At 38.6% G+C, this 13,406-nt stretch overlaps 1 protein-coding gene across 2 annotated transcripts; it reads right to left on the bottom strand.

The window, feature by feature from the left end:
- Positions 1–2,559: 2,559 nt before the first annotated feature.
- Positions 2,560–6,234, bottom strand: LOC116261945 (UDP-glucuronate:xylan alpha-glucuronosyltransferase 2). Of its 2 annotated transcripts, none has more exons than XM_031640900.2 (3): positions 5,904–6,234; positions 4,768–5,551; positions 2,560–3,748 (listed from the first exon to the last, which is right to left on the bottom strand). In XM_031640900.2, exons 1-3 carry the CDS (start codon positions 6,066–6,068, stop codon positions 2,769–2,771), a joined length of 1,929 nt encoding a protein of 642 aa, XP_031496760.1. In that variant the 5' UTR covers positions 6,069–6,234; the 3' UTR covers positions 2,560–2,768. The 2 variants fall into 2 exon arrangements, with proteins under 2 accessions (XP_031496760.1, XP_031496761.1); XM_031640901.2 differs by having other exon boundaries at positions 5,899–6,033.
- Positions 6,235–13,406: the final 7,172 nt, after the last annotated feature.

Genomic DNA, 13,406 nt, shown 5'->3' with positions numbered 1-13,406 from the left:
TCCAGTATCTGAACATTAAGACGGTAAACTTCAATGCAAAGAAAAACTGCATCAAGGAGGTTAGCAGGTCTTCTCGTAGGCGCTAATAATGGTGGAATCTGTTTGGTGCCATTTCTTAACTTACAATGCAACCTGACATGATACCATCTTTCATTAAAGGGCCAAAAAAGCGCACACGAAATTTCTTGTTTCAGTCTCAGTTACAGCCTGAAATTCCAAGTCAGGATTTTAAAATCCAGACAAGATTGTCCCAAAAAAAAATGTGAACCCGAGGTTTACTTATGGCAAGCAAAACACTGCAATAGAGGACAGCAGATCTTAGATGAGATCCAGAGGGAGCATTTGCTCAACCAGCTGATCAAACCATCTACCAAATCACTCTGTAACAGAGGTTTATGGTCAGCAGTGTCTTTGTTTAAATTATGGTAGGCAACCAGAGTCTTAAGAGCATTATCCATGTGCTTCGGTGAGCTCCACCAACTATACTGAAACTGATTGGATGAAACCAACTAATATTGGGGATGTAAGATTCCTTCAAAAGAAGGTTTAACAATTAAGTCTTAAGGGTGAACGCTAACTGAGTTGAATAGTCTGCAAGGCTTGACTTCTTCCACCTCTTCGGTGGAGCGGCAACTGGATGAGTGTCGTGTTCAGCAAGTCTCATTGACTATCAAATTAACCCAACTCTGTGTGTTTGACGAGTGCTACTGGAAGCAGCGGTCGAAGGTTCGGTAGTTGAAGTTGAGAGATAACAATACATACTGGTGGATGGGATCGCATTTCAAGGACCGGATATTCTCACTGCAGCATCTTTCTTTTCCAGGAAGTAATATTCTACCCTGGTTCTTCTATTGGTGAGTTGGGCTTTCATGTCTTGTCTCCCTCGCAGGCCTTTCTTTTGCGGAGTCCTTTTCGTCCTTCTGAAGTTAACGAGGCTCTCAAACAACTGAGTGGTTGGAAGGCGTCAGGTCCAGACGGTCTTCAACCTGATATTCATTAGCGCATTCGTAATTTATTTCATGCGGACTTTCATCAAGTGCTCACTGAATTCTATCACAATGCCTGCCTACCTTCGTCTATGCATCGTTCTATCGTCTCCCTTGTCCAAATCAAGATGATGGTACTGATACTTCTAAGTTCAGACAAATTTTTTTATTCACTCTTCTTCGAAGATTGATAGCTGAAGTGATTGCTAATAGGCTTAAGTTCACTGAAAATATCTCTCGATAGCAAGTCGGTTGACCCTTATCAAGCATATGTTGCCCACAATTCCTATGTACTTAATGTCTCTTGTGCTGATGCTAATTATTGTTCAAAGATCGATTAGCAAGTACTCGAAAAAGTTTTTGTGGGATGATCCGCTCACTACTACATCCAAAAGGCATCATGTTGCGTGGGATTTCATTTGCTTGCCAAAAGAAAGAGGTCTTCAAGTTCCTGACCTGTGTGCAAAGAGTGCTGCTTTAGTTTTCAAAAGATTTCAAGGCCCTCTCTCTCTCTCTAACACACACACACACACACGCCAAGAGAGAGAATTACGATCCACCGCCCAAAAAACGAAACGAATCCTTCCCCAAGATTATATTGGTGGCTACTTAAGAGACAGCATACCTTCACCTTCATAACATACTAAATCCTATACTGTACAATATCATAATGTCTATGGAAATCAAAAGAGTGACATCTCTCTTCCAGTCTATAGGACCATGCAAACATGTTTATTTTAAAAAACTAAGTCTTTCAATTCAAATTAAAAAAAAAAGGTGTCTTTTAAGAGCCTTGAATTTAAAATCCATGGACCAGTGATCAAGGCTTGTCATCCCAGATGATCCCATATGACACAAGGAGCATAATGCTTATGGAAATAAAAAACAAAAGAATGACCTGTCTCTCCTGTCTATAGGGCCATGCAAAAATGTTTTTCACTTATAATAAAACACTAAGTCTTTAAATTCAAGCTCAAAAAAAAAAAAAAAAAAACTTGGTGTCTTTTAAGAGCATCGAATTTAAACTCCCTGGCATCCCGTATGACACGAGCATAATGCCTATAGAAATCGAGTCATGCAAACACGCTTCTCATTTATAATAAAACACTAAGTCTTTCCATTCAAATTCAAAATAAAAAAATGGGTGTCTTTTAAGAGCCTTGAATTTAAAATCTATGTACCAGTGATCAAAACTTGTCATCCCATGCAACACAATAGCATAATGCCCATGAAAATGGGACACCAAAGAGTGACCTGTCTCTCCCTATCTATACGGCCATGCAAACATGTTTCAAACTTATAATAAAAGACTAACTATTTCGATTCAAATTCAAAAAAAAAAAAAAAAAAGGTGTCTTTAGAAAGCCTTGAATTTAAAATCCCTGGACCTGACGTGATCAATTAGTCTATAGCGATAGACTTCATATACATTTGCGTACCAAGCAAAAGATCGACCGAAACCTCTGACGTATATAGGATCCAAAATTTTGCAGAAATCAAGTGGTGGTTATCCGGCAGATCTGAGACCAGAGCTGAGGCTATCATCAAACATACAAGGCTCTACTTTCAAATAATGACCAGCAAAAATACACTATATATAACTTATCATCAAACATCTGCACATTGATAGTCTGAGAAATTTGAAAAGAATCTCCAAAAAACTTATTCCCTCACAAAAAGAACAAATGTCTAATACTCCAACTACACCATCCCTGGTCAGCCTAACCAGCAAAAGAATATGATGACAAAGAAGAAAGCCAAAATGGCGCAGTTGTTAACTTATCACAAGGACTGCCTAGGGTCTGTGATATTGATCCTCCAATGCCCATCACCAAACCTAGCCTTCTTGGCCAGTTTCCTGTCCCATTGCAACTCAAACTTCCTTCTTGGTGTTAGCAGACACAACTTCTGTAGGTCAGGTGCCATTTTGTCATGCACCATCCACCAACGCCGGTGCGCCACGTCGCTCGCGAATATTTCTTGGCCTTTCATGTCCCAATTGCAGTCATAATCCCTGTAACAGAGCCATGGCTTCATCCCAAGGTAGTGCACCCCATAGAGCTTAGGTGGGTCTGACCCAAATAGTTGGTCCTTGATCTTCCCTTCCATGGTGCTGGTTGACCATTTGTTCTTCAAGTAGTTGACCCTCCTAGGCAGCCTGTGCCACCAAATGAAGACCTCATTGAGGAACCCTTGGTCCCCTCCATTGTAGGACACTACCCTCTTGGTCTCCCTCATCAAGTTCTTGAACATACACTTGGACGGCTCGATCACCATGACGCCGGAATTGAAGATCACGCCGTCGTTGCCGGTCGCCGACAGCTGGGGGAAGTCGAAAAGGACGTCCAAGTTCCGGAGGACAAGTATGTCCGAGTCGATGAACACGACCCGGTCATACCGGGTCAGTTGCCAGAGCCTGAGCTTGCTGTAGTTGTACTCATTGTAGCTGTTCTTCTTGGCAAACGGGTTTCGGATCCGGGTTATCTCCCGGACCTTCCACCCGGCTGACTGGAGAGAAAGACGGGTCTGAGGGCTAATGGATCTGTCCACTAGGATGACCAGGTCCCGGGTTGTGTTTGTTTGGAGGAGGGTCTGAGCCAGGGTGATCGCACCGCATGCATACAACTCCGATGAATGGAGAACCGTTACGTACGCCTCCCGTCTCGGATGCTGCGGCGGCCGCCACTGGTGCCGCCATCTGGTCCGACCTTCATTGGCCCAGGCAGTCCCCCTCTTCCACAAATCAGCAATCTCATTGGTTCCTGCATTGACCATTAGAACCAGCAATGTGGTCAGGCTCGGATCAACTGCACTTAAACAGTCGACTCGGGACTGGGAATTTGGGAGCCGGAATGGACAACCATTATTCAGAGTCGTCCAACTAACGGCTTTATATTTCATCCTGTTCACGGGCATTTTTGGAAATTTGACTGGCACTGAGTCTCGCTCTGCCAGACATTTAGAAGCTTCCAACAATAAAATTCTCACAGTGGGTTGGTACCTAAAAGTGTATATATAATGAATTAATATATTGTTTAATATTCTTGCCAATTTTTCTTGTGATTCTATCTTGGTTCTAGAATGTTTACATGCTTAAATGACCAAAATGTCCTCAACAGATGGGACTACAAAACCAGGAGGCTAACTTCATTCTGTCTCTCAGCAATTGAAGTGAGAGCCGACAAAGTGAGAATTCATTAACAAAAATCAAGTTTCAAATAATTACAAAGAAAACAAAGGGACGGCAAAAAACAACAAAAATAAACAAAAAAACCTATAGAACAAGGTGAATGGAGCATAGAAAAGAGAGAGAGAGAGAGAAAGCAGAGCTAGTATGCAGGGAATCTGCTCTCTCTCTAGACTCTAGATAACATAGAACAGAAAAGAATGATCAACAGCTTTTTGAAAACTTAAGTGCTGATCTCGATCTAATTAATTTTCTTTCAGACATCAACTGGATGCTTACTGTCCTAATTGTAATCTTGAATCCTATGGATTATATGCTAAAATCTGAGCTTGAAAGCTTTTTTCAGACAACATTTCTTCTTGGGACTCTACTGCAGAAACCAGAGCCTCTTCCTTTTTCCTTCATCAAATCTGACTAATCAGGTGATCCAGGCAAGTGGGTTGTCACTAATCTTAGGTGTACTCAGTGGGTAGGAGCGGTTATACCAACCAGAGACCAGCCAATGTGCAGTTACAGGACAGATTGATTATTCCCACCTAAGTAAGCAAATAAATAAATAAATAGTTGCCATAAATAAATAAATTAATGGTTTACCTTCTTTCCACAGTGGCAGTGATAATTTGCAGGAGCCAATTGGCAGGGAAACCTTCTCTTCAAGTCTGAGCAAGTCTGAGTCATAGAGCCATGCATCGCCCTCACGCCTCACTAACTCCTCGCACCTGAACATCTCCACCATCGGCATGCAGGAGCCCAAGAACAGGAACCTTAGCTTCGACAGCCCTTCCTTCCCATTCCTCACTCCCAAGTTGGCAGTGATGAGGTGAACCTGCAGCCTGTGCACATCCCTCTTCCACCCCTTTTCCGGGAACTTACACGGCAGTCTGACGACCACCAACTCGAAATCCCGGCCGTAGCTCCCGAAATCCGGCATCGGAATTTCCGGGCACGACGGCTCCTTGTTCACTTCCTCCTCGTCGATCCACTCGGGGAATAGGTGATCCCACCGGAACAGCTCCGACACCTTGTCGAATCCGATCACGGTTGCCTCACCTGCATTCTTCCATTGTTGCACCTCGGTGTCTTTCAAATTCACGAGCGCGATCTTCGTTCCTGGCTTCACATCCACAAGACCTTTCCCCGGAGCAACGCCCAAAATTCTTTGCTTCACTTTCACTACTTCCCTCACTGGCGCGATGCTGGCCCCTCGATTTTCTTTCGCCACCCTTTCTTCTCTGGGGACGTTGGATTTCCTCACTGCGGAAATATTTATTGCAGGCTTCACCTTCACCATCATCCCTTCACCTTCATTGCTGTAGGCTTCGAGCTTTCTGTTGCCTTCATACTTGGATTGCTTCACTCTAGTGTTATTTCCAATCACCTGAAGATCAAAGTTGCTAGTTAACTGACCAGAAAATGGTGTACAAGCAACAGCATTTCTGATTATCAATCTGAAAAGAAATGCTTCTCAACTGTATACAATTCAATTTCCTTGTGATACATGATTCAGGCAAATAAATTTTAAGAAAATCGTTCATCATCATGACACCAATAATAAGAATTTGCTACTGGAGGTGCAACCTTGAAGCTGAAAATCATTGTGGGTAGTCAAAGATTAGAGATTAAAAGGAGGTTTAAGTTTTTGGTTCTGAAACAAATAAAACATGGATTTTGTGAAGAGAAACTACATGGGATTTCTTCTTGCTAATGCTCAACCATGGTACTCACCTTACCTTGGTCATTTGACAACCATCAGATGGACATGATCTGACCATCATCTGCCGACCCTGAGGGTCGATGGATGGAGTGAGCAGAAGGCCGGTGTAGAAGATGAGGAACAGTGCGATGAAGACCAGATTGAACCTCAGAACCACGGCCTTGGACGACATCGCCTTCATAATTTTTCAATCGCCAACAACAGTGTGGAACTGAAAGCAATCACCACCAAGTCGAAGGAGCCCTTTTATATTAAACTGTCAGGCTTTCTCTCTTTCTATCATTTCATTATTGAACTTGCAACTGGTGTCTTTATCCTTTTGGGGTTTGGTAAGCACAGAGGAAACGCAGGGCGCTAATGGCTTCCTTTATACCCTTCGCATGTGATCTTCCTGGAGAAATTTGAATAAAAATTCATGACCTTCGTGGACGGCGGCTACAGCTTCTCACCAATACGTCACTTTGATGTAAAGATACGGATTTGAAAATGGCCTGTTAACAATATCTTACCTTACCCTTCTCCATAATTTACTGGGAGCCACCTAACATCTGAATTATTGCACAGCTCTTTCTTTCTTCAATGTTTCAGGCATGCGTGAACTACAATCATTTGATCATTTTTCCTTTTGATCAATCGGGCTAAAACGATTGCCGCCTGCTGTTTATGAAGTTTACCAAAATATTATGAGATGATATTATATGCAAATTGTAATATATGTAAGGGCACAAATATCATGTTACATGGCAGGTGACTAATGGATTTGAACCACTGGGTCAGGGGTAGAAACAACTGGAGCACCCCTTAAAATTGATCATTAAAATGCTTCTTTGTTCGACCTATCCTTGTGGATCTAAAAGATCTTAAGAATGCGAAATTACTTTTTGAGTTTAGTAATTGATTTTATAATACTAGAAAAGATGCGGATCTTATAACACGATCCAAATTTTGGTAGTAGAAAAATCAATATTTTTCAAAAAAGTAAGTTGAAGTAAAACATTCTTTATATCAAGTCAATGCTCTTGAACATGCATGTTAGAATGTCAATGTTTTTTTTACGGTAATTTTTTAGTAAGAATTCATTAAGAAGTCTGGTTTTTGTTCCTTACTTAAGTGGTATGGAAATATACCAATTTTGCTAATATAACGTTTAAGATGTGATCGATCATGTCAAAATGTGTTGCTAGTTTTTGGGTATTGAACTCTTGACCTTCTTCTCGGCTCTTAGGAGCCCAAGGCCCCTATTGTGGGTCAGCATGTGTCTGAAGAGCCGCTTCTTATCTTGGATTCAATTTTAAAGAACTCTCTACGCCGCTTTGGTATAATCTTCTGTAAACAAGACTCACAGCGTGCTTCCGGCCGGCTTTTCCGGCCGGTTTCTCAAAATGTGCAGTTTTCTTAACCATTGAGGATTTCTAATGGTAACACCAATCAATATTGTTGTGTGGCTTAACCGAAGTTGCTCCTTTAATGCAATTGGTCTTTGAATTGCACCGCTTACCAACTTGGTTGGTGCTGTGTCGTCATACTTCTAATGACACAGAAACCACTCCTTTTAGTGAAGACATTGTGAAAACGAAGCAAGAAACAGAAGAAAAGTAGCGGAAACAAAGGAATTCGGGGAATGTATTTCTCACCAAACATATTGACGAGGATCTAGATGCCTTCTACCACGTACTGGTCTTCTAGACATCTCTGTCATCCAACGCTAGCGGGTTGGACCTGGGGTCGATTTAGGTCCGGTACTAAAGCAACTGAACTGGTTTCCACTCTGCCACAAAAGAAAAGCATACGTATACCTTAGAGGCCAGATCGGGTCAATATCCCAATTACAAATAGATGATATATAACCTTTAAAAAGGTTTTGAATTGTATCAAGACACAAAACTACGGGTCCGATCCATAAATATGACCCAAAGATGAGAACAGATTTAAGAAAAGTGTTCTATGAAGTTGCCTCAAACATGGAATAGTTACGAATTATTTCATTTGCCAAATGGACTCCAAGGGTGACAACAGTTTAGCCTTGATTTGATATAAATTAATATCTTCCTTGTTAGCTGCACCGATCTGGTCCGAATCCGACTACTTTTATATTTGACTGATCTGAACCCAAAGCTTTTCAGTGAACTGGCTTGCACCCAGTTGCACATTGTACAATAATAAGACCACATGGGTCCTACCAAGGGCAAAGCTAAAAATTTTTTATTAAAGAGCATTAGTTATATAATTTTAAATTTTTTAAGAAACATCTACATGTAAATGAAAAAAGCTGATATAATGTTTCATTATAAAAATAAAGGCTTTTTATGACCCACACCATGCATACACCTGCCTCTACCCCTACTTCTGGCCCAGTCTTTTATTAACCACCTTATTTATCTATGATCAGGTTCTAAATAATGGAGGGGGTGCAACTCAAATCTAGTCATCTATTTCTACAGTTCAACTTTTTGCGTCTCTCTCTCTCTCTCTCTCTCTCTCTCTCTCTCTCTCTATATATATATATATATATATATATATATATATATATATATATATATATATATATATATATATATGAGAGAGAGAGAGAGAGAAGGTTCTTGTTTGGTCAATTTCTAGGCCTATATAATTTATTATTCGATGAGTTAGGTAGTGCATCTTCCTATTGATGAGAGCAGGTTAACCAACGAATGTCGATTCCTTCCAACGCAACGTTTAAACCGATCAGAGATGAAAATGATCCTTATCCCTCTGTTTAATGAGTCATGTGGTTGGTTCCAGTGGCAAAATCATGCGCAAGAAGATTGAATGGCATTACTGACAGAAGGCACGTTTTTCGACGTCCAAATGCAAACGATCGATCATGGAAATTTCCCTTGATAAGGAACACCATTGTGAAACAAACATTTCGCCGACAGAATCGGACAGCCGTGATTGGACAAATGTCGCTGGATTTCAGCTTATATATATATATATATATGAAGTAGTTCGGCCGGCATCGGACAGCCGTCATTGAACAAATGTCCGAATGGCTGGATTTCAGCTCTTATATATATATATATATATATTGCATTGAGGGTCATGCTGTGAAAGTTTCTAATATAGAAAAAGCGGATGTTGTTGGATGCCCCATATGATGCTAAAATCTAAAAATTCATCAATGAAAGGATCATATGTCATTACTAAAGCCACCATAAACTACTGTCATACCATAAACTGTCACTAATACTAATATAGGAGTTGTTTTTGAACAGCAAATTTTCAAATTTTTACATCAGCATCAAAATCCAACATATGGTACAACTAAACCCGTATACATATGCACATTGACCGACCCAGAAAACTTAGCTGGACGGCCACACCTATTAAGAAACATTTATATCTGGGGGGCTCTTATATATCTATAAAAATAAATTTTAATTTTTACCAATGTAAAAATAAAAGAATTTTAAAGAGCCACACCAGCCCACCACATGCGGATATGTACAAAATTTGAAAAGGAAATGGCGTTCATACGTTTAGTTTCACCTCTCCTGAATCACAGCCTTTGTCTTCCATCTTTTTTCTTCTTTAATATTGCTGTGACATATTGTTGAACCATTGCGTGATAACTATTTTTCTGGGAATTAATTGAGACATTCTTTTTTACCACCCTCACGTTTACGTTTATAAAACGGATACTACGGCCTGCTACAAATTATCATGTTCTCAAACATGGTGGTTTTTCATATGCCATTTGAAAAAAGGCCATTTTGCTAGTCCATAGGTTCTTCGTTACTTTATCATTATATATAGGATTGCCTGGTGTTATTTTATTAGGAAGGAATAACAATTTTAACGTGCAATTTTAGTTTCAAGAACTAATTTCAATCTCAGCTAAAAGGCATAGACGAATTAGTCAATGAGAGCAAGCGGGAAAGAACTTGTTATTACTCGCGCATGTCAGGTAAGCAAAAAAATTGTATTCTTAGTTCACGCCACCAAATATTCTCTCACCCCATATATATATATATATAAAAAAAAAAGTGAGAGACATTTTAATCATCTAATATTATTTTCTCTCTTTTTTTTTTTCTCCATCATCCATATGTTTCAAATAGACAATGCTGCTCTACTCCAAATAGCTAGAGTCATCATTTATATATATATATATATATATATATATATATATAATGTAAAATTTAAGAATACACGTCTTAAAGACTATAAAACGTCGTTAAAGCTATCTTAAACAGTCGCTGCAACATAAATTGCTGCTAATGAAAATTTAGTGACTATTTTTCAGGAATGAATTTTTAAATTTATTACTCATCTGGCAACATTAAGTGAATATCTACCCAAAAAACTAGAGTTAGGTAGGTCCTTACGAGATCATGTCATGGACCCTCCACGTTCAATTCTTCACCTCCATCGTTATGATAATCAAATGAATATTGGTAAGTAGTCTTACTAGCCCCAAATAATTGCACTAACCTACCATTTTTATTGTTAGCAAAATATGACTTAGGTATTAAGTCGTGAAAGTTCAATTGATAAATACTTGACAAAATCAGCGAGATCTGATCATTGGCATGCATGCGTTTTAATAAAATTAACAACTTACCATATACATAAATGTGGCGTGCATGACTAAATTATGGGGAATATGCTAAGATTTATTACTAGACAACAAAGTCTCATGAGAATATGCCTCAACATGCAGCTTGGTGTCACAAAATGAAGGGACAAGTGATCATGGTGGAGTTGTCCTTCAGTTGAATCCAAATTTCCCACTTGGATTTATTTATGACCGTGTTTGCTTCATACAGGAAGGGAATTCTCTTCTTCCTTCGAAAAAAGTTATCCAGACCTGTTTTAAACGAAAGAAAAAGGACACAATCTGTATCTATGTGAAATAGTTGCCATTTTGGATGCAGACCCATATCCTGAAACCAGTCAGGACCCAGATCCAGATTTCTTTATGCAATTCATGACAGTGTCTAGGCTTGGCAGCTTTCCTTATGAAGGGCATCCCTGTCATTTAGAGTGTGCACACTCTCTTTTAATTAAATATCCAATTATATAAGAACTGACTTTGGATTCATGAAATATTTTGGCCCAACCAACTTGGTTCCAGTACAATCGCATCAAATTTCCCATAGCTGGTAAGCGATCTTCGACTCATAGCTGCTCCTTCATTCATGGGTACGGATTATTCCTACTGGTTGGAAGAACCTACACCAAGTAAGACTCTAATTCCCTCATGTGTTTGGGAGAATCTATTTTCCGAGTACTGTGCGGGCGTAAAAGAAAGCTGGATATTGGCGAGTCTTGTCTGGATTGATTGAATGGAACCCAATTAATGTGTGGAGATTAGTTGATAAGAAATGGAATTGTTTAATCTCTGCATCACGAAACAACTAAGACCGTATGCTCTCTTAAATCAGGAGGTCATCTTTGCAGTTAGACCTAACTTTGCTGATTTTATCATTCTAAGATTTCACCAACTAGAAGTCATGGAAGAAGCTCTGATAACTTGATCTTAGTGACAACTGAGATTAGTTTGTAGGTGAGAAACGCATTTTCACGTAGGTCATGGAAGAGAGAAATCAAACAGTTCATTCATCAGCAATGATCATGGTATTGGCTTTCTGCATATGATGTATGGGTTATCTAAAAAAATTGTAAAATTATGTTTTGGTTTTTATTAAAATTTTGAGACTATAGTTCGTCTGTGACAAAAAATTCATACTTCTACCCCCGTGTATGGCAAGTACATTCGGACATATCACCTGCTTGTAAATGCACAACTAGGATGTCAATATATTCTATTTGAATTGGATATCTGGCGGAACTGATTCGAGAAAATCAGGTATGAAAAAAAATTTAATATCCAATTAAGAAATCAGATCAGATTCAGATTTAATAACTGACATCTGATCAGATTCATATTCAGATCGGATTCATTTTTAGACAAATATCCTGCATCTAATGCTATTACATTTTGAAAATTAGTAAAAACTGGTTCAAAAATTGGATTCTGATATAAATATAAAAATCGGATTTGGAATCGGATATGACATTTCTTTATTTGATTTCGAATCTGAATATATGAATATCCAAAAAAGCAGATATGATTAAGGATATATTCGACGCACAACTCAGCAAGGTTCGTTTGGAAAACATATACAGAGAGACCCCATTTACGTAATGTATGAGCTCACTAATTCTGCACCTTGGTCAAGAACATCTCTCTCATTTGACGTAATCTTGAGTTTGCTGGGAGTCATATATAACTGTTTCAAGTGAATGATGTTCCCACTTCGTTCATCAAAAGTGAAATCTGGGTTTGTGATATCATGAAAGTTTGAAATTTTAATTATACGATTCATGGTCATGTTAACATCTTTTTAAGACCTTTCGTTCACAAGTGCCCTCTGCTCCTTGTTAAATGCTTAAGTTGGTTTCCATTTCCAATGAAAAGCTTCGCCGGAAGATAGAGAATCTCACGTTCTCAATACAGGAGCCCGGCCTTTTGTCATGGACATTCCGCATCCCACCATAACCTCCAAAACAATATTATCCAGCATCACATAGGTATTTAATTTTGATCATTACATGATATTATTTGGGTGATGGGGTTTCTGGTAGAAAACTCTGTTTCCAACTTCATCTCTTCATAAATATTCCGTTTTCTTTTACTTCCAAACCATTAAGTTTGTGTGTTGGTCAATGGAATGCAGTAAAGAATTGATTCAAAATTTGAACTTAATCAGTTGACATCTGTATGAATTGGCAGGTGAAGTGGGTAAACGATTTGTGAATAAAGCTGGATATTGGTGAATCTTGTCTGGACCAATTGGATGAAAGCCCAATTAATATGTGAATATTAGTTGATAAGAAATTAAATTATTTAATCGCTTCATCATGAAACAATAAATACCGCACAGTCTCTTAAACCAGGGTGTCCTCTTTGCAGTTAGAACCAGTGTCATAGATATTGTGATATTTTCGAACATATGTGGTGATATTAACGTTAAAAATAAGAGAAACCAAAAAATGGGAAAAATCGTGATATTTAAAAAAAAAAAGAAAAATATTTATTGTGTTGCTATCACGATATTTTCATTTTTCTATTTTTTAGCATTGATATTGTCATGGTTTCAAATATAAACTTAAGGTAAATTATTTTCAACATTTTTATTATCATTAAAACATTCATTTTAGCACTTTTATATAGTTTTTTATTTATGTTTTCATATTAATTTCTCATTTATTTCATTTATACCAATTTTTTAAAAAAAATACGAGTTTTTCTCAAGATTTCTTAAAAAAAGAAACAACTTTGCTGTTAAAAACCAAAAAAAAAAAAAACTTTGCCATTAAAATGGTTAGAACCTAACTTCACTGTGTCATGTTTTGTCATAGGTCAGGAAAAAACAGTTCGTTCATCAGAATTATCATGGAATTGGCTTCTGCATTTGATGTATGCGTGGCAGGTAGGTTTGGACATCTGACCCGCTTGCGAAGGGGCCACTCGGCAAGGGGTCGTTAGGAA

Source organism: Nymphaea colorata, chromosome 10 (genome assembly GCF_008831285.2).
Source record: "Nymphaea colorata isolate Beijing-Zhang1983 chromosome 10, ASM883128v2, whole genome shotgun sequence".
In the NCBI taxonomy this organism is placed as follows: domain Eukaryota; kingdom Viridiplantae; phylum Streptophyta; class Magnoliopsida; order Nymphaeales; family Nymphaeaceae; genus Nymphaea; species Nymphaea colorata.
The sequence above is the reverse complement of the archived record's forward strand: the minus strand, read 5'-3'. Positions and strand labels throughout refer to the sequence as shown.